General features: G+C 39.5%; 1 protein-coding gene across 14 annotated transcripts in view; it reads right to left on the bottom strand.

Moving 5' to 3' along the window:
* trpm3 (transient receptor potential cation channel, subfamily M, member 3) overlaps window positions 1–26,779 on the bottom strand; it is a 147,496-nt gene that overhangs the window by 49,924 nt on the left and 70,793 nt on the right. For all 14 annotated transcript variants that reach the window (XM_086313942.1, XM_086313945.1, XM_086313952.1 and 11 more), the window contains exons 2-6: window positions 21,956–22,035; window positions 18,866–19,067; window positions 16,413–16,626; window positions 14,645–14,769; window positions 13,022–13,193 (exon numbers count right to left, since the gene is read on the bottom strand). In XM_086313942.1, the coding sequence (XP_086170068.1) occupies window positions 13,022–13,193; window positions 14,645–14,769; window positions 16,413–16,626; window positions 18,866–19,067; window positions 21,956–22,035 (793 nt within the window). The remainder of the gene's footprint in view (window positions 1–13,021; window positions 13,194–14,644; window positions 14,770–16,412; window positions 16,627–18,865; window positions 19,068–21,955; window positions 22,036–26,779) is intronic.

The raw sequence follows: 26,779 nt of genomic DNA, 5'->3' as shown, positions 1-26,779 counted from the left end.
TGTCAGAAATGTATATTTGTGAATGTGGAGATGTTATATTGGTTTCACTGGTAAAAATAAATAATTGAAATGGGTATATATTTGTTTTTTGCTAAGTTGCCTAATAATTATGCACAGTAATAGTCACCTGCACACACAGATATCCCCCTAAAATAGCTAAAACTAAAAACAAACTAAAAACTACTTCCAAAAACATTCAGCTTTGATATTAATGAGTTTTTTGGGTTCATTGAGAACATTGTTGTTCAATAATAAAATTATTCCTCAAAAATACAACTTGCCTAATAATTCTGCACTCCCTGTAGAGAGAGAGAGAGAGCGAGAGAGACAGGTGCAGTGTGTGTGTGTGAGAGAGAGAGAAAGAAACAGAGGAAGTGGTTTAGTGATCCCTGTTCTCACAACAGAGATCTTTGTCTCTTAATCATGGCTTTTCAGGGTAATATTTCATAATTTGCAGGTGTGTTTTCTATATGCAGTGAGACATATGGGAGAACACTGTAAAAACTGCAGTTAAATTTGTAAATTTATGTAAAAGTTATATCACAAAAGTCTCAGAGAAATTTACTACTTTTGTCTGTTCCTCTCTTTAATTCTTATGGTTTCCTCCCCATTTCATAGTCGACCACAGAACATCCCCCCTTAAACCACTATAAAACCCTATAAACCCCAGAGTCTCATTCTCTCTTACTCCCTTATATTCTTTCCCCTTTTAGTGGTCTAAGTCCAATCCACGTCCCAAGCCCCCTTCCTCTCCTCTGTGTCTCACATCCTCTCTTCCTAAAGTTCTTTCAGTTGCCACTCCGGTCTCATCCTCTTCCTCCCGTTCTGCTCCATGCGGTTGTGTTTTATGGCGGCTGTTTAGACCCTTCTAATTCAAAAGCTGTGTAACTGCCTGATCCTACCCGCCCAGCATCCTCACCCTGCTCTGCATAATTCACGGAGGAAAGAGCATGGTCTGTCTCTCAAACAAGCAGGCCGACAGGCACATACAAATGCATGCGCACATGGGGCATGCACACACTCTCGCAAACACAAGAGCAAGTGCATAGTCAGAAGTCGACCCACCATCACGCTTTGCCTCACACAGCCTTGTATGGCCTTACAACAGGGACAGTTACATAAAGAGAATATTTTCGGGTCCTTGCCTACTTCAAAGAGGTACAACGTCACTGTGCCACAATACATCTCATGACCATACATCAATAGAGCAGAGAGAGGAGCAGACTAATGGCTTCCTTGTTACATTTGATTCTTCCATTTTTTTTAATGCCAATTTCTGTTGTTATCTGTGTGTGTGTGTGTGTGTGTGTGTGTGTGTGTGTGTGTGTGTGTGTGTGTGTGTGTGTGTGTGTGAGTGTGTGTGGTGTGCACGCAAGTGTCAGATCATGCATTGATATTGATGACTGCTGAGCTTTGGAGGCAACGCTGCACCCTCTAAAGTACATTATTGTTCAACTGAAACCCACCAAGGAGCAGATGAGGAGGGAAAAGCACAGCTGTGTCATGGCTAATTGGTAGGAGGAAATTCTGCCTGTGTGCACACAACCACACACAACCACTCACACAAATAGAGTCACAAAGACAGACAAACCACAAATTCTCTTTTGGCTAACTAGCCTAAAGTCGATGGAACATTTTAGGATGACTTTTGGCCTCTGATTTACAGTATTTCTTTTCTTTTTTCTCCTACTTTCTTTAAAAAAAAAAATAGGATCAAACTTTAGAGTATTTATTGCTTTGGCATTGTTTTTTTGTTTTTTTTTAAATTAACAGTCTTTTAGTACTGGGTTTGTCCTCTCAAAATAAGTCATTGTGGAAAACTGTATTTTTCACATATTGTTAAAATGAAGAGGGTAAATTCTAATGTGCTGATGATGCATGATGTGCTTTCTGTATCCCATGACTGATATCATAGCAGCACCTTTCAAATAGAGTCAGTAGGAAGGAAATCTCGTTTAAGTACCTGGAACAGTTGCTGAGATTTAATCCCATTTTCTGTTCAGCGGCTTGGTTTTGATTGGCTCTGATGGCCAAATCCATCTTCCTCTTAAGCTCATCTGTGTCAGTTCTGGGTGGGACCTTCCATGATATTTCCAGAATCACATAGATATTGTTTAATTTAAAAAAAAATTACTTACTACAGTCTCCAGGTTATCAAATGGAACAAAACAGCACGTGTTTCCTCTAAGATTATACTCTTAGAAATGATGTGTTTAAAAAATGTGTTGGTTCATGTGTCACACATTTTCTGTGAATTTGAACACAACTTGTGAAAAATCAAAAAGAAGAAAAGTTACAAATGTAATTTGAAATTTTCACATGTATCCAATCTTTTGTCCCTGAGTTTATGCAGAAAATCCATTAAAATTGAACATATTATGCGCTGCATTTTTACAAGTGTTCTAAGTATTTTTTAAAACACAGATTTCACCTAATGTTTGACATGGACTTTGAATAAAGGCATAAAAAGTCAGTGATAACATAGTCTGACAACCATCTATTAGCTTGTGAAAAAAAAACTTTGTTATAAAAAACAAAAACAAAATTGGTTTGTAAAACACATCTATTCAGAGTGTACCTTTTTCTTCCAGTCCTAAAGTAGCTTACAACCCATCCGGGCATGGAGCCACCATTCCTGCTATTATACCTCCAATTGCTATGCCTTACAGAGTAACTTTGTTTCCTGCAAGATCTGTTATCTTACGTAGAAAAAATGGTTTTCGATGCATTAATACACAGGATTGGGAGGTATGAATCAGGCATCTGAGAAGATTCTTTAAAGCTGGGGTGAGGGAACTCCAGGCCTCAAGAGCCAGTGTCCTGCAGGTTTTAGGTGTGCCCATGAGCCAACACAGCTGATTTAAATGGCTAAATTACCTCCTCAATCTGTCATGAAGTTCTCCAGAGGCCGGGTAATGAACTAGTCATTTCAGTCAGGTGTGTTGACCCAGAGTGATATCTAAAACCTGCAGGACACTGGCCCTTGAGGCCTGGAGTTCCCCACCCCTGCTTTAAAGCATGTTGCCAGAGAGGCTGTTTCTAATGTCAGTGAAAAGCAGTATTGACATTACCTCGTTGTTTTTCTATAATATTTCTCTGTCTGTGGATATCATCTATATTAATGTGGTTGAAATTGAATCCTTAAATTTAGAAATGCTAATGCTCTGCTGAGATACAGTGATTGTACTTTTTAAATGCAATCCTTTGATTGTTAAATACGGCTGTATAAATGCATCATGTGTGCTCTCTCACTCAGTTGATGATCATCAGCGGAGTCATGTGTGGAGTTATTTCAGCTCCGCAAAAAGCCAAGACACGGCATGTGACACATGTGAAAAGGCCACAAACAGAATATGATGATGAGTTTATGATGAAGTGAACTGAAGGAGGAGGAGAGGGACAAGTGCTGCTAGGGTGAGACAAACGTAGATTGTGGAGTCCTTAGATGCTGCGTGCACGATCCAGGTACAGAGACAAATGTGGAGGTGTTGGCAACATGTAGCACTGTTGCTGAATTTTAGAAAGTGACTTATATCTAGGCTTAGGTTTTTGTGTCTATGTTTAAATGATGGGAATTCCCTGAATCCTTAAATGCAGTAAACTATCCTAAAATTGAAGTGGGACCCTAAAAAACCACATAACGTCTTGACAGAAACTACTGTTTGTTTCTTTCAGAACTGCTTTAACTCTTTGTGGCATAGATCTGACAAGGAGCAGGAGACACACATCTGACATTTTGGTCCATACTGACATGCTGCAGACTTGTCAGCTGCACATCCATGACGTGACTCTCCCGTTTCACCACATCCCAAAGGTTCTCTATCGGATTGAGATCTGGTGATTGTGGATGGCATTTGAGTAGAGTGAACTTGCTGTCATGTTCACAAAACCAGACATGATTTGAGTTTTATGACATGCTGCATTATTCTGCTGGAAGCAGCTATCTGAAGATGGGTACACATAAAGCCTCATAAAGGAACAATATCCAGGTAAGATGTGGTGTTTAAATGATAAGGGTCAAGAAATGGCCAAGAAAATATTCCCTACATCATTACACCACCACGAGCATGAACCACTAATAAAACAAAGCAGGATAAATCCCTGTTTTTGTGTTGTTAATGGCAAATTCTGACCCTACTAATCATATCTATTATCTATTCAGACCAAACAATGTTTTTCTAATTGTCTATTGTTCAGTTTTGGTAAGCCTGTATCAATTGTAACCTCAGTTCCCTGTTCTTAGCTGACTGTGTGGTTTTCTGCTACTGTGTGCCAACTGCTTCGAGGTTCGACTTTTATGCATACCTTGATTGTAACAAATTGTTATCTGGGTTATTGTTGCTATATACAGAGAGCTGGAGATTTTGAACTCCAGAGATGGATGTGTGGGAAAATCCCAGTAGATATGCAGTGTCTGAATACTCAGCCTGAACTGTTGATGGATCCAGATGGATCCACCCAGATGTTGCAGCAGAAACTGAGGCTCATGTCTTTTTAGCTGTCTGTTGTTCAGTTCTGTAACTGTAGCAAGTTTTATATCAACAATATTACAAGCTTTTGTTTTTTTTAATTGGACTTTGATGTTGACGATAGTTAAACAGTGAAGTTATTCAATCCTATTTATATATATCATATAATATAAATATACACATAATATATTCCACCTTTGTACTGTCTGTTTCAAAGTACTGACTGTATCCATGCACACTTCACACACGCTAATATCAGATAACAAAGAGTAAAAATCCCCAGTCTCTCTTTGGCTCCCATGTCTCTCATATATCAAATATAATTTTAATCCACTGCCCACACCTTACTTTTCAAGAGCGAGACTACTCTGAAAGAGTGTGAAAAAAGTAGAAGTAGCCAAAAAAAGGGGGGAGGGAGTCCAACGCTGTAATTTTCTATATATATATCCAGTCTGGAAGACGAGGAAGTAATGAGGAACTGAAGGAATTAGCGAGGTAAAGAGCAGCGTGTAAGCAAGATACACATAACATGCTTAAATGGTCCTAATTAAGGATCCAGCAATGACTCATCCGCCGCGTGTGTGTCTGCGTGTGCGTTGGCGTTTGCGAGTTTGTCCTTGTATGTGTCAAATTAGCATCAGCATGACTGGAGGAGGTGTGCTACAGTATGTGGGCCCTTGTCTTCTCACCTCACACCACCACCCTACACCAATAAAATAAACCAAAAATAAATTTTAAAAAAAAAGTAAATTCCTTCAACACACACTGACACACTTAAACATCAGAAACAGATATGAGAACCTAACTTGACAAGCTATAGAACAAAATGTCAGATGGTATGCTAAAAGGTCAAAGCTTCTCTCAAAATCTCAAATATTTAGTCTTTAACCTTCTTGAAGCAGCTCAGATGTAATCACATATCTTTTTATTTTTATTAGAAATATTAGAATTAATGTGCCAGAGTGAGTTTTACACCAGCACTCAGCTAAAAATGTGTTTTCACTGACCAGAAAACACAGTAATTGGGGTTGATCTGTGTGTTGATTTGTACCTAAACATCTACAGCTTGTCCATTATAAATTCAAGCCTCATTTCTTTAAGTGTTGATTATATTCCTGAAGAATATTTTGCATTTTGCCCCCGAGGAACTTGATTTGAACTGGATAAAATCACCTCAGGCATTTAAGACAGATGCTTAAATGGCATAAATGCTTCTGTCTCTTCAAGATGAATACGTATGTGTCGCCCTTCTGAGTGTGTCTATGTCAGGAAGCATTCTTTATAAATAGCCACTTACAGGGTCTGTACCCTATGAGAATGACAGCTGAAATGACTCAAATGAAATTAGATGTTGTTCTCCCTGTTTCACTGAAGCAACAGTTCCCAAACTGTGAGGCAGGCCCCACGTCTGTAGGTGTGGACAACGAGGGGAAAAATATGGAGTGAAATTAATTGAATGAGATTTTTCACTGGAAAAAAAAAGTGTTAACCAGCGGTAGTACAGTACTAACCACTGCACTGCCACGCATGTGTGCGTGTTCTCCCTGTGCATGTGTGGGTTCTGTCTGGGTAGCTTAAAGTTACAGTGTGTAAATTCTCAACAGCCAGTGCATTGCAGTCAAGTGAGATCTGTTTTTTTTTACCTGTCCCAATTTAAGTGCATGATCAAACCTATGGTGCCCCCTGTGAGACAAACAACTGTGGCTACCATTTTTCTGTAGTGAGTCTAGGCTGTGAGTCCGCTGTCTTTTTCATGTCTCTTTACTTTGAAGGAGGCTAAAAAACTTTGTGAAAGAAACATAATAAGATGAGTCAGTGAATCTCCTTTCTGTCAGATGACAGTGATACTAAGGTGAGTTGTTGATGATATGTTGAACTTTTTTGCTGTTATGCACTGCTGTTTTGTCTGCTGTTAGCATCTGCTCCGTTAGCTGCAGCTTTTGTAGCTGTTAGTCAACGTTAGTGAAACTTTTTTTGAAGTCGGTCTAACATTGTTGGACACTTTGCAGGTAGCACATGAACGCAGGACTCGGACATGCTCATATGATGTGAACATGTAATGAAACTGTTTATCAGAGTGAAAATGTAATATAATATTAGCTTACTAGCTAATATTAGCAAGTGTTGCTCAACCAATCATTTTATGAGTCCAAAATTTTTTTTTTCCTGATAAATAACCTAAAAAATAATACCTGACTTACTGTAGCTTTAATTGAGTACTCTAAATTGACTGTTTAGGTTTAAATAACTGTTTTAGCTGAACAGTCCAGGATATATTCCACTTCACACTATATGACAAATTCAATTGGCCGTTAAGAAAACGTATTTATTTTTTGAGAAAAATAAAAAAGAGTTGATTGATTCTGTTTCACCAACCGTTATTCAACTTGGGGGGTTTTTTTACTAATAAAATAAAATTAGCTTTTTGTCTGAATTAGTCTGGTTCGTACGGAACCCCTCTGATGACTTGGTCCAAAAAACAAATAAATTGTGGCCACAAAATACTACTTCGTGCCCTCGAAATAGTATAACGTGCCCACAAAATACTTATTTGTGGCCATGAAATACTATATCGAGGGCACGAAATAGGTTTAACGTGCGCACGAAATACTAATTTGTGGTCACGAATTGAGTATAACGTGGCAAACGAATTACGCATTTGTGGCAATGAAATATATAACGTGCACACACCATATTGATACAATTCCTGGACAGCTGCGTAGAGACATAAGCATAAGAGTAGGCTAAACCTATACACCATGGACAGAGACAGTATGACTGACTTTTATTTTAGGCTGGAAATGAGCAACAAATGCATTTTGAAAAGCCTGGCAATGCAAGGAACCATTATTACAGAGAGACATTTAAACAGGATATTAAGATAAGATAAGATAAGCTTTATTAGTCCCACACGTGGGAAATTTGTTTTGTCACAGCAGGAAGTGGACAGTGCAAAAGTTATATAGCAATTATTATAATTGAGTGCCCAGTTGCTTTACAGACAGATTTTATTGTCAACCAACTGCAGGGGTCTCGGAAGGATCACAGTTATCGGTCAAGTGTTTCGTGCCCACAAATTAGCATTTCGTGCGCACAGTATACCTATTTCGTGCCCTCAAAATAGTATTTCGTGGCCACAAATAAGTATTTCGTGAGCACGTTATACCCATTTTGTGCCCACGAAGTAGTATTTTGTGGCCACAATTTATTTATTTTTTGGACCATGTCATCAGAGGGGCTCCGTAGGTTCGCAACCCGTCCACTGTGACATTTCTGACTGTGCCACCACTGTTTTTAACCCACCTACTGTTCCAAAATACATTTACTACATTTCACACTACTGATTGTGCAGTCAGATTCTTTCCACACCACATAACATGTCGTCATCCATGCACATCCTCAACCTGGAACCATACCTGGAGCAAGTTTTGTATCCTACCCACTACTGACTCTGTTATCTCTCCACCACAGGGTTGGACACTCTGGCAGTTCTTGGTTATCATTTTTGACATGTTTTGTGTACGCATTCATGCATGAACACACCTTACCCGCAGTGACTTCAATTGTCCCCACAATGTCTCTGGTCAGTTTTTACTCATATTGCCTGAAAATAGATTATCTATTGATCCACACACCGTGCCAATTCACTGACCACCGACCAGAGAGGCTGTGAAAGAGAATTAATGATTCAATTCTAAACATTTAAAAGAAATTTAAACATTTGTATTTGATCATTAGAATTATGCACACTTCCATATAATTCAATCTCCTATTAGTGCTTTATTTGATCTATTACAATCTGTAAATGGTATCATTTCTAATTCATATTCTAGATGCCCATATGCACACTTGGCATTAAAAAGGATCATATTCTGAAAGAGTTTGTCCAGGCATTTACAGTGAACACAGAACAGTACAAACTCATTGACTTCCCATGTGCCACAGTGTAACTATAATTCATTCAATATTTGCTGATGGAGGTCACAGTGTCAAGGCTAATCTGCAATGCAAAGCCTTATGGCTTCTGAATTCAATTGCCCCAACTATTTCTTTTATGTGTGCTGTGATTAATTAAATCACTGTAATAGGAGGGCAGGTGAAGGTTAACACAGTATCTACATGAATGCATCTATTTCAATACACCAAGTAATTTAGGTGAAAAGCAAGAGGGCACGTTCAAGGCCAGTCGTTCATTGTCACTGACCGCATCTAAACTTGCACAAATTAATAACTTTTTTCCTGGTGTGTGGATTCAGTTTTAAATTGTCACGTAATGAATGCAGCAAATAAGATGAAGGGCTCTCTTATTTTTCTCTATATTAATGGATGAGGCCTGTTTTGATATTTTATCACACCACGTTTTTCCTCCTTTTACCTCCCAATTTTTCATCAAAGCAAACACAGATAACACCTTGCCTCACTGCCTGCATCTTCGGCTGTTTCTTACCTCCTTTGCACTTTATTTAGTTTTCTTCCTTCTCTCCCTGCCCTTAATCCTTTTTTTCTGTATTAATTTTCCCACTCTCCTCTCGGGCTCGTTCTGCACTTCTGTCTGTTGTGAGGCAGTGATTAAAAAGCATTACAGCCAAGGCCACAGACACATCAAAAGAGCTGTGCAGCGGTGAATCAACAGTGTTGAATGGTGCCAATCATTTTATTGATTTCCTCATCTTACAGTTTGACATTGTCTACTTGGGAATGAAAAGCAGGAGAAAGAAATGCTCCAGTGTAAGAGTAACTGAGAGAATATATATATAAAGTTCTTTTTTTTTCCAAAACAACATTTGTTTACTTTCATTTATCAACGTTCACTGGGTAATCTGTACCTCTGTTCACATGGGAAATATTCTAGGTTGCCTGAGCTCCATCCTCGTCTGGCTAGCTAACTAATGAGAAGCCCATTGATACAGTAGTACTCAGTATTGACTCTAGTGCTCCCTGATTGTACTTGTGCGTCCTTACAGTACAATGGTTTTTCTACCCTAGCCCGCTTGAGATCAAATTGGGCTACATCATCCATGGAGTGTCACTCCAGTGCTCTAGTTTTAATGTGCTGGCTCCAACCATCCATATTTACAGCCTTTGAAGCCATGTTTCGTGTCTTAGGACTTTTATTTTGTTTACACACAGCCAGAGATACCGCTTTTAGATTTAACATCAAATATTCAGCAAAAAGTGAGTCAGTTTTTGACTCAAATGTGCTCTTACGGCAACAGAAATTGACCTGTTTTAGATTATAACCTTTTTGTAAGAGGGTAACCAGACAAAAACACCCATAGATTTGTTGTAAAGCACTGATTCCCATAATTTAAACAAAATGTTAGAATATTGTGGAGCCAATTTGATTGCTACAGCATTTCTGGCAGTCACATAGTTATAGCTGTTTCATGGATATTCACACACAAGCGCAGTAGGATTAGCTACAGGATTGCCCAGACATCACAAAAATACCACAGGGGAAGATTACGCATATCTATCCACCACACTTCTTTCATCTTGTGTTGTGTGCAATGTTTGGGACTATGTTGGGGAAAAAGAGAGATCTGGTGGTTACATGTGGTCTAAAACCCACAAGCATGGCCATTTAAACTTAACTGCTGTTTTCTCCCCTTCACTTTTTTTTAAATCTTTCTTTCTTTGACAACACCTCCGGGCACACGTGGATCCCACAGGGGCACCTGCTGTGAGGAAAACTGATGCAGTCATCCAGTGACTATGGACAGGTGATCAAGTCAAAAAATGGCCTTTGTCCACAAGCCTGACACTGGTGAATAAAGAGGTAAATGCCCACACACATCAAGATACACATGCATACAAACGCACAACACGATTCAGTATAATATAGCTCTTCACTCTATAACTGAGTGGATTTGTTTCTTGACTTTCTCATGTTAAGAGGATTGAATATATTCAGTATTCATTTTTCACTTCCCTTAATTTCTTTTTTTAATCATTGTTTTTTAGCAATTAAACAGCTTGCTATTACCAGAAGGGTAATTGCTTGGACTTCCTGAATTTCCCAAACTGGACATTGAAAAGCTTCCGTGCCATGAAAAAGTATTTGCCTCCTTTCTTTGTTTTTCACATATTTGGCACATTTAAATGTTTCAGATCAGCAAAAAATTAGACATACTATTAATATTAGAGTAAATTTCAAAATTCAGTTTTTAAAAGATGATTTCATCTATTAAGTGAGAAAGCAATCCAAATGTACCTGGCTAAACCTGCTAACTGGTTGTGCCACCATCGGCAGGAAGAACTGCAATCAAGTGTTTGTGATAATTGGCAATGAGCCTTTCACATCACTGTGAGGAATTTTGGGTTTTCTCCTTGCAACTCTCTCAGGGATGCCATTTTTGCCCAGGGGCAATTACTTTTTCAAATTGGGTCAGATTGGTTTGGATAGCTTTTTTCCCCACAGTAAATGAAATAATTTACTGCAAAGAACTAAGAAATGAAGAAGGGGGTAAATACTATTCACAGCACTATACAGTTATTATCTTTTTATATATGTACTGTATATGTATATATGCATATGTGTGTGTGTGTGTGTGTGTGTGTGTGTGTGTATGTGTATGCATAAGACTTAATAAGAGCTCACTTTGACAGTCAAAGATAAAAGTACCAAGTCACTATAGAAGTATAGGTTTTCATGTGATTTTGATTAAGGCGGTGGATTCCCTTTGATAGAGGACTTCACCTCAACAGGCAAGTTGCCAGGATGAGTGGCAGGTTTAACTTTAGCTAAAGCTGAAGGTGGCTATCAGTGCAACCTCAGGCAGTGCGGATTATTTTCAGAGATAGTCTGTGGGTTATGGCTCTGTGGGTAGTCAGCAGGTCACTGGTTACCTATAACTAACAACTGGTAATAACTAATAAACATTAGTACTCATCTTGGAAATACAGCTAACAGCTGCAGAAAGGATTTAAATCAGCGGTGGTACATTAGATGCTTGCATGACAACTGGCCGTCCCTTTGCCTTCCCAGCCCCTTTTGTATTAATCCAGGCATAGGATGACAAAGGGAAGTCCATAGGTCACATGGCTGGATGATGAACGTACACCGCTTTGTCCCTTTAATACCAGGAATATTTCTAATAACCTTGAAGTTAGAGGATTAGGAGGGATGTGGTAGTGTTAACACTTCTTCTAAGAATGAAAATGACATTTAACATCTCCTTGCAAGCTCGCTATCAGCAAACATCAATGAGGCATCTGACAGCGGATAAAACTGGTGCTGACAAAGAGAAGATCTGAATCACAGCACTCGACTCTGTGGCAACGCACCCACTTCCTGAGTTTTACAAAAAGCACTAGTGTAAAAGTGCGTGCATTCATGTCAACCGAACCCCGAAGAAATTATTTCAAAATGGTTTTACCCTGACAGCAAAAGAAGGTAATAGCAAATAAATCCCGGTTGCAAACAACATTTATCTGACTTAGGTTTGCTCCTGGCTCAATCAAAACAATACTGCAAGAGGCTATTGAGAAATATATTTAAAGGATATCACAGAGGTTTATGTGCAATTTTGCTTTGCTTGTGTCTGTGTATGACAGAGCGCGAGAAGAGGAGGGTGAGATAGAAAAAGACAGAGAAATGCATTTTGTATTCATGTAAATCCATTCAGTTTCTAGCTAAGGTATAATGTGAAAAATGAAAACAGAGAAATGCAGTGTAACAAGGACTCAGTGCCGGATGAACACGCCGCACAAAGGCAAATATGCTGACTCAAAAATACACTGAAAAAAAAATTAAAGCTTATGTTTTTGGGCACATGAACAAGTATTTGTACTTGCTACCCTTTGTGAGCACAGGACGCTTTTGGTGCAACTAATTCGAGCTTCACAAAAATAAAGAATACAGTGAAATTAGGATTTTTGTGTTAATGCAATTTGATTTATCTGAAAAAATATATAAAAAGAAACTGTTGTCTGTACAGCAAAGCCAGCAGCTTAACATGTGTATCACGCAATATTCAGTACAAAGACAGGTAAGTAAACAACCAAAAACAGTGTGATCAAGCTTTTTCCTTCCCCCAGTGGTAGTATAAGGATACATTACTGTATGTACATGCATTTACAGTCATGTATACTGTATGTCTACATATGTTGTAGTTCTGTGCTTGCCACTGTGCCTGTGTTTGCCAGCTGGCTTGATAGCTGTAGGCACCAAAGAGGAAAAGAAAAAAAACCCCCCACAGATTATCAAGCAGATTTATTTGAGGAAAGAGTTCATCGGAGCTGTCAAGAAGCTTTGAAAGAAAAAAAAAAAACCCACCCCTGAAGGGAGGGACACTTTCAAAGGCTTACGAAGTTATATCTACCTGGCTAAAAATACACCTTCTGACAGCATGTGCTCACTATAAAGCAGGTAATTTTAGTCTACAAACTAGAGTGAACCCAATTAACCCACAGAGGTGTCGCTGATAAAGCGAGGATTACAGTTTCATGATGCCGTTATCACTCGCCGCAATATTTAAAAACACCAACACTAATGTCGGGTAAATAGGTCAGTTTGGCTCAGACTGAAAGATGCGATAAATTTCACTCACGTGTGTTGATCTTCTGCAGGGAGATATGTTTCTCTAGCTGACGTCGCAATTTGACCTCAGCACCATACTTTCCTGTGGTGCCGTTGTCCGCCAGGATGAAGTGGGAGTGGAGACTGTTAAGAACCGTCAACTTGCTCATCGGGTTGGACATGGTCTGGTATGGACGCACCACCTGGCCAAAAGAAGTCAATATTTAACAACTATGCAAACACTGCACCTTTCTTAGAATACAAATATAAAATTACAGCCTGCTCCTGTTCTCAAGAGGTTTTCACTACTTTTGCTTTTGCATCTAAAGTTGAATGTATGCCTCAAGAGAGCATTGCTGCCCAAAGCTTTAAGAAATATGAGTAAAATAACCGTAAGGATTTCATGTGGGGTGAGCTTGGGTTGTGATTTGAGACTTGATGGATATCCTATGCTACAAGCTGGGCCATAGATTTTTAAAGACATTAGCATTTCTCAAGCAGTGTGATACTATAATGGCTCCATGGTGCAGACGCAAAAAAGATCCCCAGTTTAAGACAGACATCACTAGGAAGGTTGGGTCAGGAAGAGCATCTGACATGAAAAACTACCAAATCAACTATGTGGAACCATCTGCTGTTGTGACCCCTTGCGAATGAGGGAGCAACTGAAGGAAGTGTTACAGCAGAGGGAGACTATCACAGAGAAAATGCTCGCAGTGAAATCACGAGTAGGATGAACAGAGACAGGTAAAAAACCTGTCTCATGCGAGTCTTTCAAGAGTAATAGATTACTCAAGCACCTGGATGCTGAGCATATTGTCAAGTTAATGGTAGATAATCTATTTAGTAATTACAAAAATTAACATCACTCTGGTATACTGGTGGTGACAGTGCAGTGGTTGTAACTGTTGCCTAAAGCAAGAAGGTCCTAATCAGCGGGGGGGTGTTGTCCCAAATACACACACTTATGGTCGTGTGGACGGTGACCCCTCATTAGTATACCTCGCCTTTTGCCCTGTGACAGCTGTGAGAGGGACCATCTACACTGCAGTTCTAATCATTTTTTAGATTTGGAGTTGCCATGTATCCAATAATTATTAACATAACTTTCATTGTACTGCTGCTGAAATTAAACTTTCAGTTTCTCCAAAGTTTCTCAGATATATACAATACTGCAACACTGTCTGACACTTTGAGGTAAACTCATCTGGTAGTATATAGACAGCTAAAACCAATCACGCATAAAAAAGAACCTCAGCACTTAATCAGCTCATTTCAGTCACCAACATTAATTGGTTCTGCCTGACTTATTCAGAGGGACAGAGAGCGGGACATTTTGATGATGAAATTTTAACAGTAGCGTAACACTGATTCCCAGAGATTTCACTGAGTCAGCATGGGCCTCATTTGGTTTCCCCAGCTGTCCAGCTCACTGTGAAGGAGTGTTTATTGGCTTACTCAGCATCTCAGTGAATAAGCTGTCAATAGCACTTTATAGCCTCAGCCCTATCTACCCTATCTACCCTGTCTGTCTGTCTGTCTGTCTGTCTATCTATCTATCTATCTATCTATCTATCTATCTATCTATCTATCTATCTATCTATCTATCTATCTATCTATCTATCTATCTATCTATCTATCTTCACAGACTTACATCTTTGCCAACAAGGTCCTCTTGATTTTCTACGATGCCCCATGGAGCAATACCAATGGTGCATATCTTTCCCCTTGACTTGGAGGCGTGGTCTTTCAGTGCATCACCCACGTGGCGAATCACACCTGTGTGTGGACATAGGCATGTGTGCATGAATATTCAGGGCTTTTAAGAGACGGACAGAGAGAAAGATGTTTTGTCACAATCAATACACAGCCAGTCAGATAATTACGTACACTGCTGAGATAGATAAAAAAGAATCTGTTAAGCACACAAGACAACTGTGTGGAGCCAGTGTTAACAAACACAAACGCACACATACACACTTAAACACAGCCAGGTTGTAGCTCTCGGCTTGTAGTAGTTGTCCTCAGGGGAGCAGCAGTCAGACCTGGGGGCCATCTTATCTCATCTCTCCAGCTGACATTCATTCTTTTCTCCACCTCCACACACTGTCCCTCCAATCCAGCTATCCATTATTCAGGCCTCTCTTCCTCTTTTCTCCTCCTGCACCCATTCTGTCACTAAATCTTACTTTCTACTCCTTTCTGTATTCAAGTGCGCGCACTCTACGCCATCCAGCGTGTATCATTTCTTTTTGTCTGTTCTCATCTCTCCTATTTAAACATTATTCTGCTGCCTTTTTATCTTATTTTAAGTGCGCTAAATACAATCTAAGATACTTAAATAGCATCTCTTTTTGTGCCCTGGAAACAATACAAGGTAAAAATAACAGTTAACTTCCTTACTGAAGGCAAAGTGAAGCTGATAAGATAAGACACATTTTCCCCCATAGACAAAAGTACTATATGAATGTGTAATGTGCGCTTGTTCAGAGCGTTAGTGGAGCTCCAGTTTACTCGCTGAGGCCTCTTTCTATATACATGGCAACAGCATATTTATGAATAATTCATGTGCTTCCAGTCTGCCAGGTAACACTCTGGTTTCCTGTATTCATTCCAACCAATCTTGTTTCACCACTTACACTGTTGCACAGTCTTATTTCTTCAAGCTTTGAAACTTGGACTTTTTCACACTTTCACCCTTCCAACCTCAGCATTCAACATCCAGTCCTCTGAGCTCCTCACTTACTCTGCTCTGAGCCAAAATCATCCAAAACAAAAAACAAAAACAAAAAAAAACTCAGCACTAAGAATAGGAGACTTCCTTAGCCTTAGAAGACTGCTTCCTTAAAGCAGACATCTCTGTGATTTCTCTACAATGTAACTGATTCCTCTACACTGTAACAGCAAAAGGTTCTGTATTAATTAGTTAGCACTCTATATTTTGTTTCTATTCTCTTGGGTCCATATGGACTATTACTAAGCTAGAACATTTTATTACTTTGTTCAAAAAGTAAGAATGCTTGACAAGTGTAAGATTTTGATCGTCCTTAATTTCAGGCCTTCTCTCATGCAACTAATACTGGAATAATAACTCTTAATCTGAATGAGCCACCCTGTCATCAGGTTTAAGTCATTAAAAAGCAGTCTAGACTACTTGACATACTTTCACTGTGTGCTCACAGCCATTTTACAGTGATCCAGTGGCTGAACAGCTTCAGAGCCTAGACACACTTGACAAATGGTTATTTAATAGCTGATAACTTATGATAAAGACTTGAACACACTCATCATACGCCAAATTGAAGTGCCCACTTAATTTTTATAAAAAGGAAGACGGCTGTGCAACGCTGTATGCAATCTCTCTGTTTTGCAAACATGAAAGTTTTTAAGTTTGTCTTCATAAGTCAAAACCCGTGGTTTACCTGTGTTGACTCCTCCAGTGAATATCCAGGCCCCTGTTGTCATGGCAGCCTTGATGAGCCCTTTGCCAAAGACCTGCTTGAGTTTGGGCTGCAATTCAAAGTTCTGCAGGCCCCCGTGGACTGAGATGAGCAGCTTGGGCAGTTCCAGCTGCCACTCCTTGGTCATCAGGTGGAGCAGCAGGTCAGGCTTGGTGTCATAAGACACTCGTACGTACTGCAAACAGCATGAAGCATGTCAGTGAAATAAAGCAATACATACAAATGTAGTAAAAAAGAGGTTATGTGTCTTAAAATGGTAAATGGCCTGTATTTATATAGCGCTTTACTAGTCCCTAAGGACCCCAAAGCGCTTTACACATCCAGTCATCCACCCATTCACACACACATTCACACACTGGTGATGGCAAGCTACATTGTAGCTACAGCCACCCTGGGGCGCACTGACGGAGGCGAATGAGGTAAAATGAGGTAAAATACAACCTCAGATGAAAAGTAAAACATGACATATTGCACTGTGTTATTATTTCCATCCATCTATTCATCCTCTTCCGCTTATCTCATTCAGGATTACATGGGGTTCGAGCCTATCCGAGCCACCATAGGGCAGGGGGCAGGTTAAACCCTGAACTGGTCACCAGTCTATTGCAGGGCTAACACAGAGCGACAGACAATCATTCGCACTCACATTCACACCTATGACCAATTTAGAATCACCAAATATGCTAACCTAGGTTAACTGGCAGATTTATTGCTCTGCATAAATCAATATTTATATAGATAATTGTGCAATACTAGATACTGAAACAGCTACATCTCAGTCTCTACAGGCTTCACTTAGCATGTTAAATATTAAACTTCATGACAAGTAATAAGAAGAAGATGAAACAAGTATGACTTATTTCGACAATTTCCCAGGAGAAAGCCTCTTCTGTATAAAAACAACATGGCAGTATAATTTCGGTTTTTGGCTTAGTTGTTAAATAAATACATTATAGTTCATCAGAGGTTGTATTTCGCTCATTTTAAAACCAGCTACAGTCAAGATAATTTTATTTTGTCTGGATATATAAAACCTTAGAATTGACACATGGTGTACTTTGTTTTTACCACAACTTTATGCATTACATTCAGGTATATGGTGTCTTGGGGATGAAGTATTTCACCGCTGTGACGACTTATGTGTATGATAACGTAAAAAGCATTGGTGTTTCATGTGTGTCTATGCGTATGGATTTCATTTCTCAAGTTAGAAGACGTATTGAGCAGATGTTTGCTATGATTGAAGAACCACATACATTATGGAGCATCTGTTTATCCCTCTAATGCACCCTCAGAAAGCCAACCTGACATGTGTCTGGATGAATAATTTAACACTGGGGAAAAAAATCAGACATAATTTGGGTTTAATCATCTGAATTCCCAGATTGCTGCAGTAAAGTGTGATATGACTTTCTTAGTGTAGTTATCATAGTTTGTGACTTTGCGAATAAAACGTCATCAGATCACATTAGGGACGGATCAATTAATCAGGCAAAATGCAGTCTGCTAACACTCATAACACTTAAGTCTTTTAAAGCAATAATTACACATATTTCCACAATAATTCCAGTAATTTGATTGATTCCTCAGTTATCTCCAGGTCTTCTGATTGGACACATTTGTCATTCTCCATAATGCATACAATGAGCCCTGATGAGTCCTCTTGTCAATGTCATTTTTTATTCAGCAACCCGCAACTATTCATCTATTTTCAGCTGTGTTACATCTGCCATTCAGGGAAAAAGTATTTCAGTTATCTAGGAATCAAACAGTTTCCTCCTCTGTACCTGCGTGTTGTCAAACAACATGTTTACTGAAGCTTTGAAGAATATCTTTAGATCACATTATGCACTTTCAGCTTTCATCACTTTCTGAATATTTTTGAAATCCTCTTCTTGAATTACTCAGTCTTTACTATCTCTATAATCAATTTATGTGGCCATTTTTCATAAAAAAGCATCTGCTCAACATCATTACTGTATTACTTTTATTTTCATATTTCCAGAAGAGAGCACTTCCATCAGAGGTTAGGTTCCTTTGTACTGTTTGGAGGTATATTTTAGGATATCTAAATCCTCTACTCTCTTCTTTCTTGTCTTAGGAGGTTAACTATGGCCTTTAAAATAGCTCAGTAAAGCATACAAATGCACTCTTAAAGCTACACAAAGTAGATTTCCTGCGCTGGTGCACTCAGATATGTGTCACCAAAGGTTCTCGAGTCTTAATGGAAACATGAGTTGCAACGGCTGAGGTCAGTGCTGCATGAAATAACAACAGAATAGTGACTCCTTTTATTTAGGTGCCCTAATGCTCAAAACAATCACGTTGACCAGTTCCATAAAGCTCAAGCTTTGTGTGGGCAGCATGCTGAAGGAGAAGTCTAATAAAATGCAACACAGTGTAAAGAGAGTCACCATGGCTTTGTTGGAGTGTCCTCCTCCCTGGAACTCAATGGTGCCGAAGGCATCAGTGGGGCTGAGCTGTGTGTGTTTGCTGATTGACCACTTCTCCGACAGGCTGTCATTCTTGGCCAAACGCTCTGCCTTATCATTCTGACTAGATGAGATGCCCGGTGGCAAGCCCACATGCTGACCTATTAGACGACCACAACAGCACCTGAACAAGAGGAGAAAGTAAGAGTGAGTGTAAGACCGGTATATTACACAGTCCTTTGCAGAGAATAATTGAAATCTTGAGAAGTGCAAGCCCCGAGCAGGAAGAAGAAAAAGGAGAGTAAGAGACAGATTGTGTGTGACTGAGAGCGTGGGGAGAAAAGAGCGTGAGAGCTGCCGTAGTATGTATCTAGCAATAAAAGGTGGGCATGGCTGAAGGGATAGCATGCCGTCCAACTTTCATCTCTTTACTAAGCTTGATTTATAGTCCTGCATAGAATAACAGAGGAGCAAATATTAAATTTTGTGCAAGTGGCTGTTTGCCATTATGTTTGAGCCTGCATTGCTCTGCCTCCATGGATGGAACTGAGGTGATCTTGTAGCTGATCCATACTGAACAACAGTTCTCTTGCTGAAACACGGGAAAAGCTTTAGTGGCAATTAAGTCTACACACAGATCGTCAAAAACTATCAAACCAAGAAAGAGGTGCGTGTCTACACTGATAGAATCTGTGCAATTGTACTAGCCTTGTAAGCAAGCCAAGTACAACTATAGCCTGCACCATGTTTACACAGCTTATTAAAATCAAAGGAAGCAATCCCAACTGTTGCATTTAGTTATATTTCTGGGAAGGTGTGAATCAGGCTAGGCTCTGTGGCTATGTTGCAGATGAGTGGAAGGATTTGTGGGCTTTTGCTAAATTTTCTCAGCTCCATCCCTTTCTGTTTTCTGTACCTGTCGCTGTTACTTCCTTTTCCCTCTCAGCAACTACAAGAGTTAGCAAAATGCTAGTTATGATGCTTGCGTACATTCTTATTCACAAGTGCTGAATGGCGCTTTTATATTCTGTGTTTAAATCTTACAGGATGAAGAGGGAGCCCAGGGAGGAACGGAGGCAGGAGACTGCGATTATCACTTCATGTTTCCATCATGTCTTACCAAAGGTACTTTGCCTTCCTCTTCCTCACGCATGAGCACAAGTGTCTCTAACTAAAAAGAATGAGCTGATTTGATCTTGCGGAACATCTTTTTTCCTTCGTCTTGCTTCTGGCTTTCACCCGTTTTCCTCTAGTAATGCAAAATTTCCGTACCAAACAAACTGTGGCATTTCCTGTGTGTGTGTGTGTGTGTGTGTGTGTGTGTGTGTGTGTGTGTGTGTGTGTGTGTGTGTGTGTGGCACCTGATAGTACATGCAGGAGAATTGAGAGAGTTTGTCTTCCAGCAAAAACAACATCAGGTTTTCTAATGATTTTGATAATCTCAAGGTGACAGTGAGATTGTAAAACAAAATGAAAAATGAATGTGGTGGTAATTGTGAATTTATCACACTGAGTCAAATTGTTCTAAAGTGCTGTTATCATTACAGTGCTGTTATAGCGTTGTATTATGTAAACAAAGCCCTCATAAATGTACTTTGAGATAGACTATGCCAGAATGATAAGGACTTCTTCCTAAATATTCTTTTACAACAATGTAGAATATGTTACTGTCTTCATGAATTGGTCTAGACCTTAATTTTACATTGTCTAGTCTCAATAGATGTCAGAATATTGCAGATGGCAGTCAGCTGAGTTCTGTTTCTTACCTCTATCAATTCAAGTGTGTAATCCTGTCTATGGTGTCCACTACAGGACAAACAACTCTGGCTGCTGTTCATCTGCAGTGAGTGTAGGCTGTAAGTCTGATGTTTACCTAAGTAACATGTCTATCTACTGTGGCTAATGTTGAATTTCAACAACGCTTTAAACTTTTTTGTCAGTAAGCATTGATGTTTTTGCTGCTGTTAGCCTCTGTTCTGTTAGCTGCTGTTAGCATCTGTTTGTTGCCGCAAGCCAGGGAAACAATAAATCTGACATTTTTGAGATGCTGGTCATGTTGTCTCTTTCCTTTGCTTTTTCACTTCTTTGGTGAAGGGGACTCCTTTTCAGAAGATAAAACATAGGTATGATCTTTCATAACTGGAGTCTGAGCGTGTTCCCTTCTTCTTTGATGTACTATACATGTGGCTAGTCTCTAGTCACATACATAAAGTGAGATTAGGCAGAACTGTGACTATAAATATAAAATTCTTTATAATAATAATAATAATGATTATCATTACCAGTGTTGCCAACTCCTCAGTAAGGAAAATTGCTATTGGTTGTCCTAAAACTCGCTAGAAGTCACTAAATGACGCCATCGCCTAATTTGCATAATTGGTCATGCTAATCTAATTGTAACCTATGTTGTTGGAGAGAGAAATAACATCGTGGAAGAGACATAAAGTGAGTAAAAAACGTCCTAAATGCATTTAGAGTTTATTTAGAACTACAAATTAAATTTCTTTTAGCAATTATTGTTTTTTTTTAATGTCACAATTCCAACCCTGCTCCTTTACCCGGGCTTGGACCGGCAAAAGTGACCCGAAATAGGCGCTCTGGTGGAGTTACTTTGTGTGTGTGTGTTTATAAGTAGTTTTAAACCTTGTGATCCACAAAACAGCATAAGAGTAAAAGAGTAAAAGAAGAACTGACTGCGTTACAGCACCCGCTGCTTGTTGAGAGTAAAAGCGATACGCGCTTTCACGTCTTTTTTTAGCGACTTTTTTTAGAAAAAAAGTCACTAAGGGGTCTGAAAACTCGCTAAGTTGGCAACACTGATCATTACTATTATTATTATCCGCAGAAAACAACTGTACCTTTAAATTCCCTATTTGTGTTTTAAAATGCATAATGTCAGTGTTTTGGTTCATTAATGCGAAGCTCTTGCCTGCAGTGTCATTAGAGTTACTCTACATGTTTTAAAAGGTCAACAGCAAAACAACAAACTCTACAATGATGCAAAGGATTGTAAAGATTAAAGATATAAAGATTTTTGGTTAACACTTTCTAATATCCCTTTTCTGTACTCACCTATGGGGGTCTTTGGCGCTCACTATGATATGAACACATTCTCTCTTGCTGAATGCTCTTTCTATCCACGATTTCTGTGCCTGCAACAAAAACAAGACAAAAGAAAAGACAAAAGAAGTCAGTGTCAAATAAAGGAGCTAAGGATTGAACATGGAGAAGTGACACACAGCAAAAACAGCCTTACATTAGTCCATCAAGAGCTCAGAGTCCTGCTTTGTTGCATGGCAAACAGAGCATACAAAATAGGACCTTGGAACAAATGCCTTAAAAATACTTAAAAAACATCTCAGCCTTGTTCAAGAACGGAAATCACAGCACAGTGGAATGACACACATATGCAGACGCAGCACACACACAAAGACACATGTAGTCCCTGACCCATTATTCAAACACTGACACTCGGATAGAGAAATGTTTTATGTTACTCAGTGGCTAGATCTCAAACCAGATGAGATGAAGAGCTTGGATGTCGAAAAGGGATGATAAATGCACTGAAGCGGTAAACTATGTCAGAGGTCTAGTCCTTAGACGTGCATATGTGTAGCCAGCACATTTGTTTGAAAAAGTGTGGGTAGATGTTTCTACGTCTGATTTGAAGCAGCCTGTGAAATGAGGCTTTTGTGAGACACATGTGCTCCGGGTCTGAGTGACAGAGTGTCTGACTGGAGTTAATTACCTCGCTAAAGACATGACAGACACACAGTGGAACCACATGTGCAGCACAGGAAGAGAAATTATTAAAGTGCTTTTTCTGGTCTTAACGAACACTCAAATCACTTTACACTACAAGGCATAATTCTTGCTTTTTTAAAAAAAATATTAAGATCACATACACACAAACACATACACACATTGATGGATGTATCAAAGGTAGTTTTTTGGGTTCATCATGTTGTCCAAGGGCATTTCCACATGTACATTGAGGAGGAGCTGATGATCAAATCCCTGACCTTGTGATTAGCGTATGAGCCGCTCTGCCTCCTAATCTGCCACACATCTATATACAGTAGATATTTCCACACATCGAAGCATGATTAAATACTGACCCATAGCAACCTCAGAGTTGTGATAGCACTGAACAATTTCTGGCAGAGGTTACAGTGACCTGTAAATAATAATGTTGTATTTTCACAATATATAAAAAGTAAGATGGCTAACAGGTACCGTGAAATGTCACAAGGAGAAATAACTAAATCTTTTTTGACATTTTCTTTGAAAATCCCCCTCAGCACTATAAGGGAAAACACTGCTGTTTTCTGGTGGTATTTTCCTGTGTGTGTGTGTGTGTGTGTGTGTGTGTGTGTGTGTGTGTGTGTGTGTGTGTGTGTGTGTGTGTGCTTTCTATCATGTTGCTACTACAAGATGATTATCGGCATGTCAGCTTAAGTGTCCCTTCATTGATTCGTTACAAGCTAGATACATTTTAATGCCACGCCAAAAGAGATCAATGTCTTTGCTTTCCCTTTTATTGTAATTGTATTTTAACTTTGGAAGTAAAAGTTTCTAGGAAGAGACTACGGGAAGTTTTGTGAGACACCAGAGGTCCAGAACAGGACCGAATATCATTCAGCCAACCAGATGAGATACCCAAACTCACAGAGCAGAGGGAGCAGAACGGCCATGAAAACAAAAGAACAGAGCTTTTTTTTTTCTACTCTGGGAGAGCTGCCCCAGCTTTTCTCCCAGCCAGCAGAGCAAAGAGCTGCTTGTACAGGACTTTCCCCACAACAACACACGCCCCATCCGCCTGACTGGCCCTGTCACACCACGGTACGGCAAAACCCACCGCAACTGTCCACAATCAGGCCGGGCCTGCACACAGCCACACTTACCCTAACACCAGACTTCCCACGATTAACCATTACTCTGGGGGGCTGATGGGGCTGCTTTTTACAGATCACCCAGCCACGATGACTCAGCAGGCCACAACAACACCCCCAGCCCCATTCTTTCTCACATTCTAAACCTGTGTATTCATCCGCCAGCTTCCCTTGGCACAAAATAGATCGGTTACATGTTTTGTTTTGTTTTTAGAATTGTTAATATTGACTGAACTGATTGCAAAATCACCAGCAGCAACACAAAATTGGCTGCTGGTGAGTTTCTGGTTTTAGAAGTAATGACCAGAGTGGGTCTACCCAAGAGGATCCAATACAAAGATTGTCTTCCCCCTGGATCCCCCCTGTGCAGGTCTGAATTTCCTTCTTTCTTCACATACCAGATACACATTTGCTTGCATCTGATTTTCTTGCTCTTGCTCTTCCTCTTCTATTCTTTTGTGTTGCTTATGAGATTTGACATGGTGTGATGAGATGGCACATGGCCTGCACTCCATTGTGTAATTAAGATTTATCGCCAAGGAGCACTTGTACACACGCACACACAGACATGTCTAGCAAAATATTGGACTGATTCTTATGCGTGCATGTGTGTCTTGGGCCTGACATGCAGCAAGTGTGCAGCATTTGACAGTCTGTAAGGGTCCTTGACTCCATTACACTTCCACCACCTCCACCCTCTTCTCTCTGTCCTCTCATCCAGCTCCCTTACTATTGTGTCTCTTCTTTGTTATTGGCCCTGGCAGGGAGCTGAATTGAGAACCATATCCAATCAGCCACCTAATCTGTCCGCTCGCTACCTTTTCTTTATCTTTTCCTCTTAACGCACACAAATGACTCAGCTCTTATTTGAGCATACAGGTGAGCTAGTGGACTGTATACAGAGAATGTTTTAACATTAAATATATCGCCATTGCTTTTCTTCCTAGACTGCTTTAAATCTTTATCTTCGACTCTTTGTGGACCTCTTCGGTGCCTCACAATGAATTTATTTATACTGCCAGTTCAGAGATGAAAGAAAGAAAGTGGAAAAGCTGATCTCTACTTTTGGTTTACTTTGATTTTACACGCATCAGAAATGACATAACTCAAAAAGATATTGCATTTTGGAAAAAAAATAAATTCCAGTAGATGCTGATCAAATATATGATGCAATCAAGATGAGTTACAATCAGGCCACATTTTTGATTATAACGAAAGATTAAGGCTTCCTACCTTAAGTTGAAAGCCAAACAATTTAAGGTAGAAATAACAGCTTAATTACATAATTAATTGAGTTCTCGTTCGTATTGTTCCCACATTTAATTTAAAATTAGACAACTAGAGAATACCAAAGCAAAGATTTAAATAGGATATTGTGTAAGCTTTAATGTGCTCAGTTATCTTTGACACATGGCACCGTTTTCAGTTTTTCAGCCAGAATAGGATCTAAATAGAATCTCCACAAATAGAGTTTAAAAAAGAGAGAAGTTGATGTAAATAAACATCAAGTGCATCAATGATAAAAATAAAAAAATAAAGGTCAGGCTGCTATTTAGGGGTTTTTAAGAACAAGAGTGTGACGCACATGTGTCTGGATTTGTTAACTCACCTGTATTGTTTGATGTGCTTCACTGTTGTGGCCTTTCCTTCATAGTCAGAGTTGATGTTGGTGTTAGAGACATGATCCTGCCCAAAAAACTAGAAGCAACTAAAATAACTTGATCAGAGCACACCTGATCAGGCAACCTCTCTGTCCACGGGCAACTGATCTACTCAGGGACTGATATCATTGCTGGAATGTGTGTGCGTGTGTGTTAGTGTGTGTTTGCATGCAGGCGTGTGGATGTGTGGGCGGGTATTTCACTCGTGTTATGGGGACATGGCTCTGTTTTCACATTCATATGATTTTCTTTTCCATTTTTCACTCTGGATTTTTTTTAAAAATGTCTTTCAAAGACAATCAAATTTGAAAGTGTAAGTGTGTTTTAAGCATGTTTTTAATCGTAAAGAGTATGATTAGTAATATTTTTTATTTTGGCTTAGTCACTTGAGTGTGTGCAATAGTGTGTATCCACAGTCTCTGCTAAGTTAACAAACTGAGGACTGGAATAAAATAATTTTAAAACAATTCTATATGAGAAACCAGCTAGTTACAAGAAATACCACAAGTGTCTGACCTCTGTCAAATATTCAAAGTCTGTGTCCTTTCTCAGAAACAGTGAGCACATCCACTCCTCTTCAGTACCTCACCTGTTTAAGCTTCAAATTTAGGTTGGAGAAACGGTTTTTATGTGTATGTGTGCGTGTGTCCCTTAGCTACATTTCTGTCAGAGATCAAGACCCAGTGGAGTGTCTGAATAGCAGGCAAGCCTATTAGGTGGAGAAATATGACATTCGTCTAGGCCTGCTCACCATCCTTATTTTGTCCTCAGTGACAAACACCCAGACACACACAGAGTTGTACATGAGTTTTTCCCTTCCACCTGCAGTTTTCCTGGTGCTTTTTTGGAGTGCGAGGGCATTTTCCAACCTGTTTTCATAAAGCGGATTAAGAGAAGTGTAGATAATACACACCAGGTTTAATTACCTTGAGCGGCAGGGGAAACTGGGCACATAAGACTGTAATCTCAAGTAAATTAAGTTATCAATGCACAAGCAGGACAAAACACAGTCGGGAATGAGAATGTACTTTCCAAAAAATTGTTCATATTGCTTATTTTAAAGACAACAACAAAATGTGGATCTAAGCAAAATAATCAGAAACAAGGCTGTTCTGAAGTTTCACTGAGGTGTAGTCCCAACAATTTTACAACATTTACAACATTCAGAAGTTCAGCCTGATTAAAACATCTACTCTGGATCCCTGCATGTCGTTTTCCTTTGTATCTATTTTTACGTATCACACATTCCCCCACTCACCTATGGCCACGAGCTGTGTGTGGGTAGTGACCAAAGGAGTACGATTGCTGATACATGAACATCCTGTGAAGGGTAGCCGGGCTGT

Source organism: Aulonocara sp. 'chitande type north' Nkhata Bay, linkage group LG12, assembly GCF_057382095.1.
Source record: "Aulonocara sp. 'chitande type north' Nkhata Bay isolate Kocher_YH1m ecotype deep benthic linkage group LG12, A_spYH_male_GT1.1, whole genome shotgun sequence".
Taxonomy (NCBI): Eukaryota; Metazoa; Chordata; class Actinopteri; order Cichliformes; family Cichlidae; genus Aulonocara; species Aulonocara sp. 'chitande type north' Nkhata Bay.
This window is presented reverse-complemented; position numbering and strand designations above follow the sequence as displayed.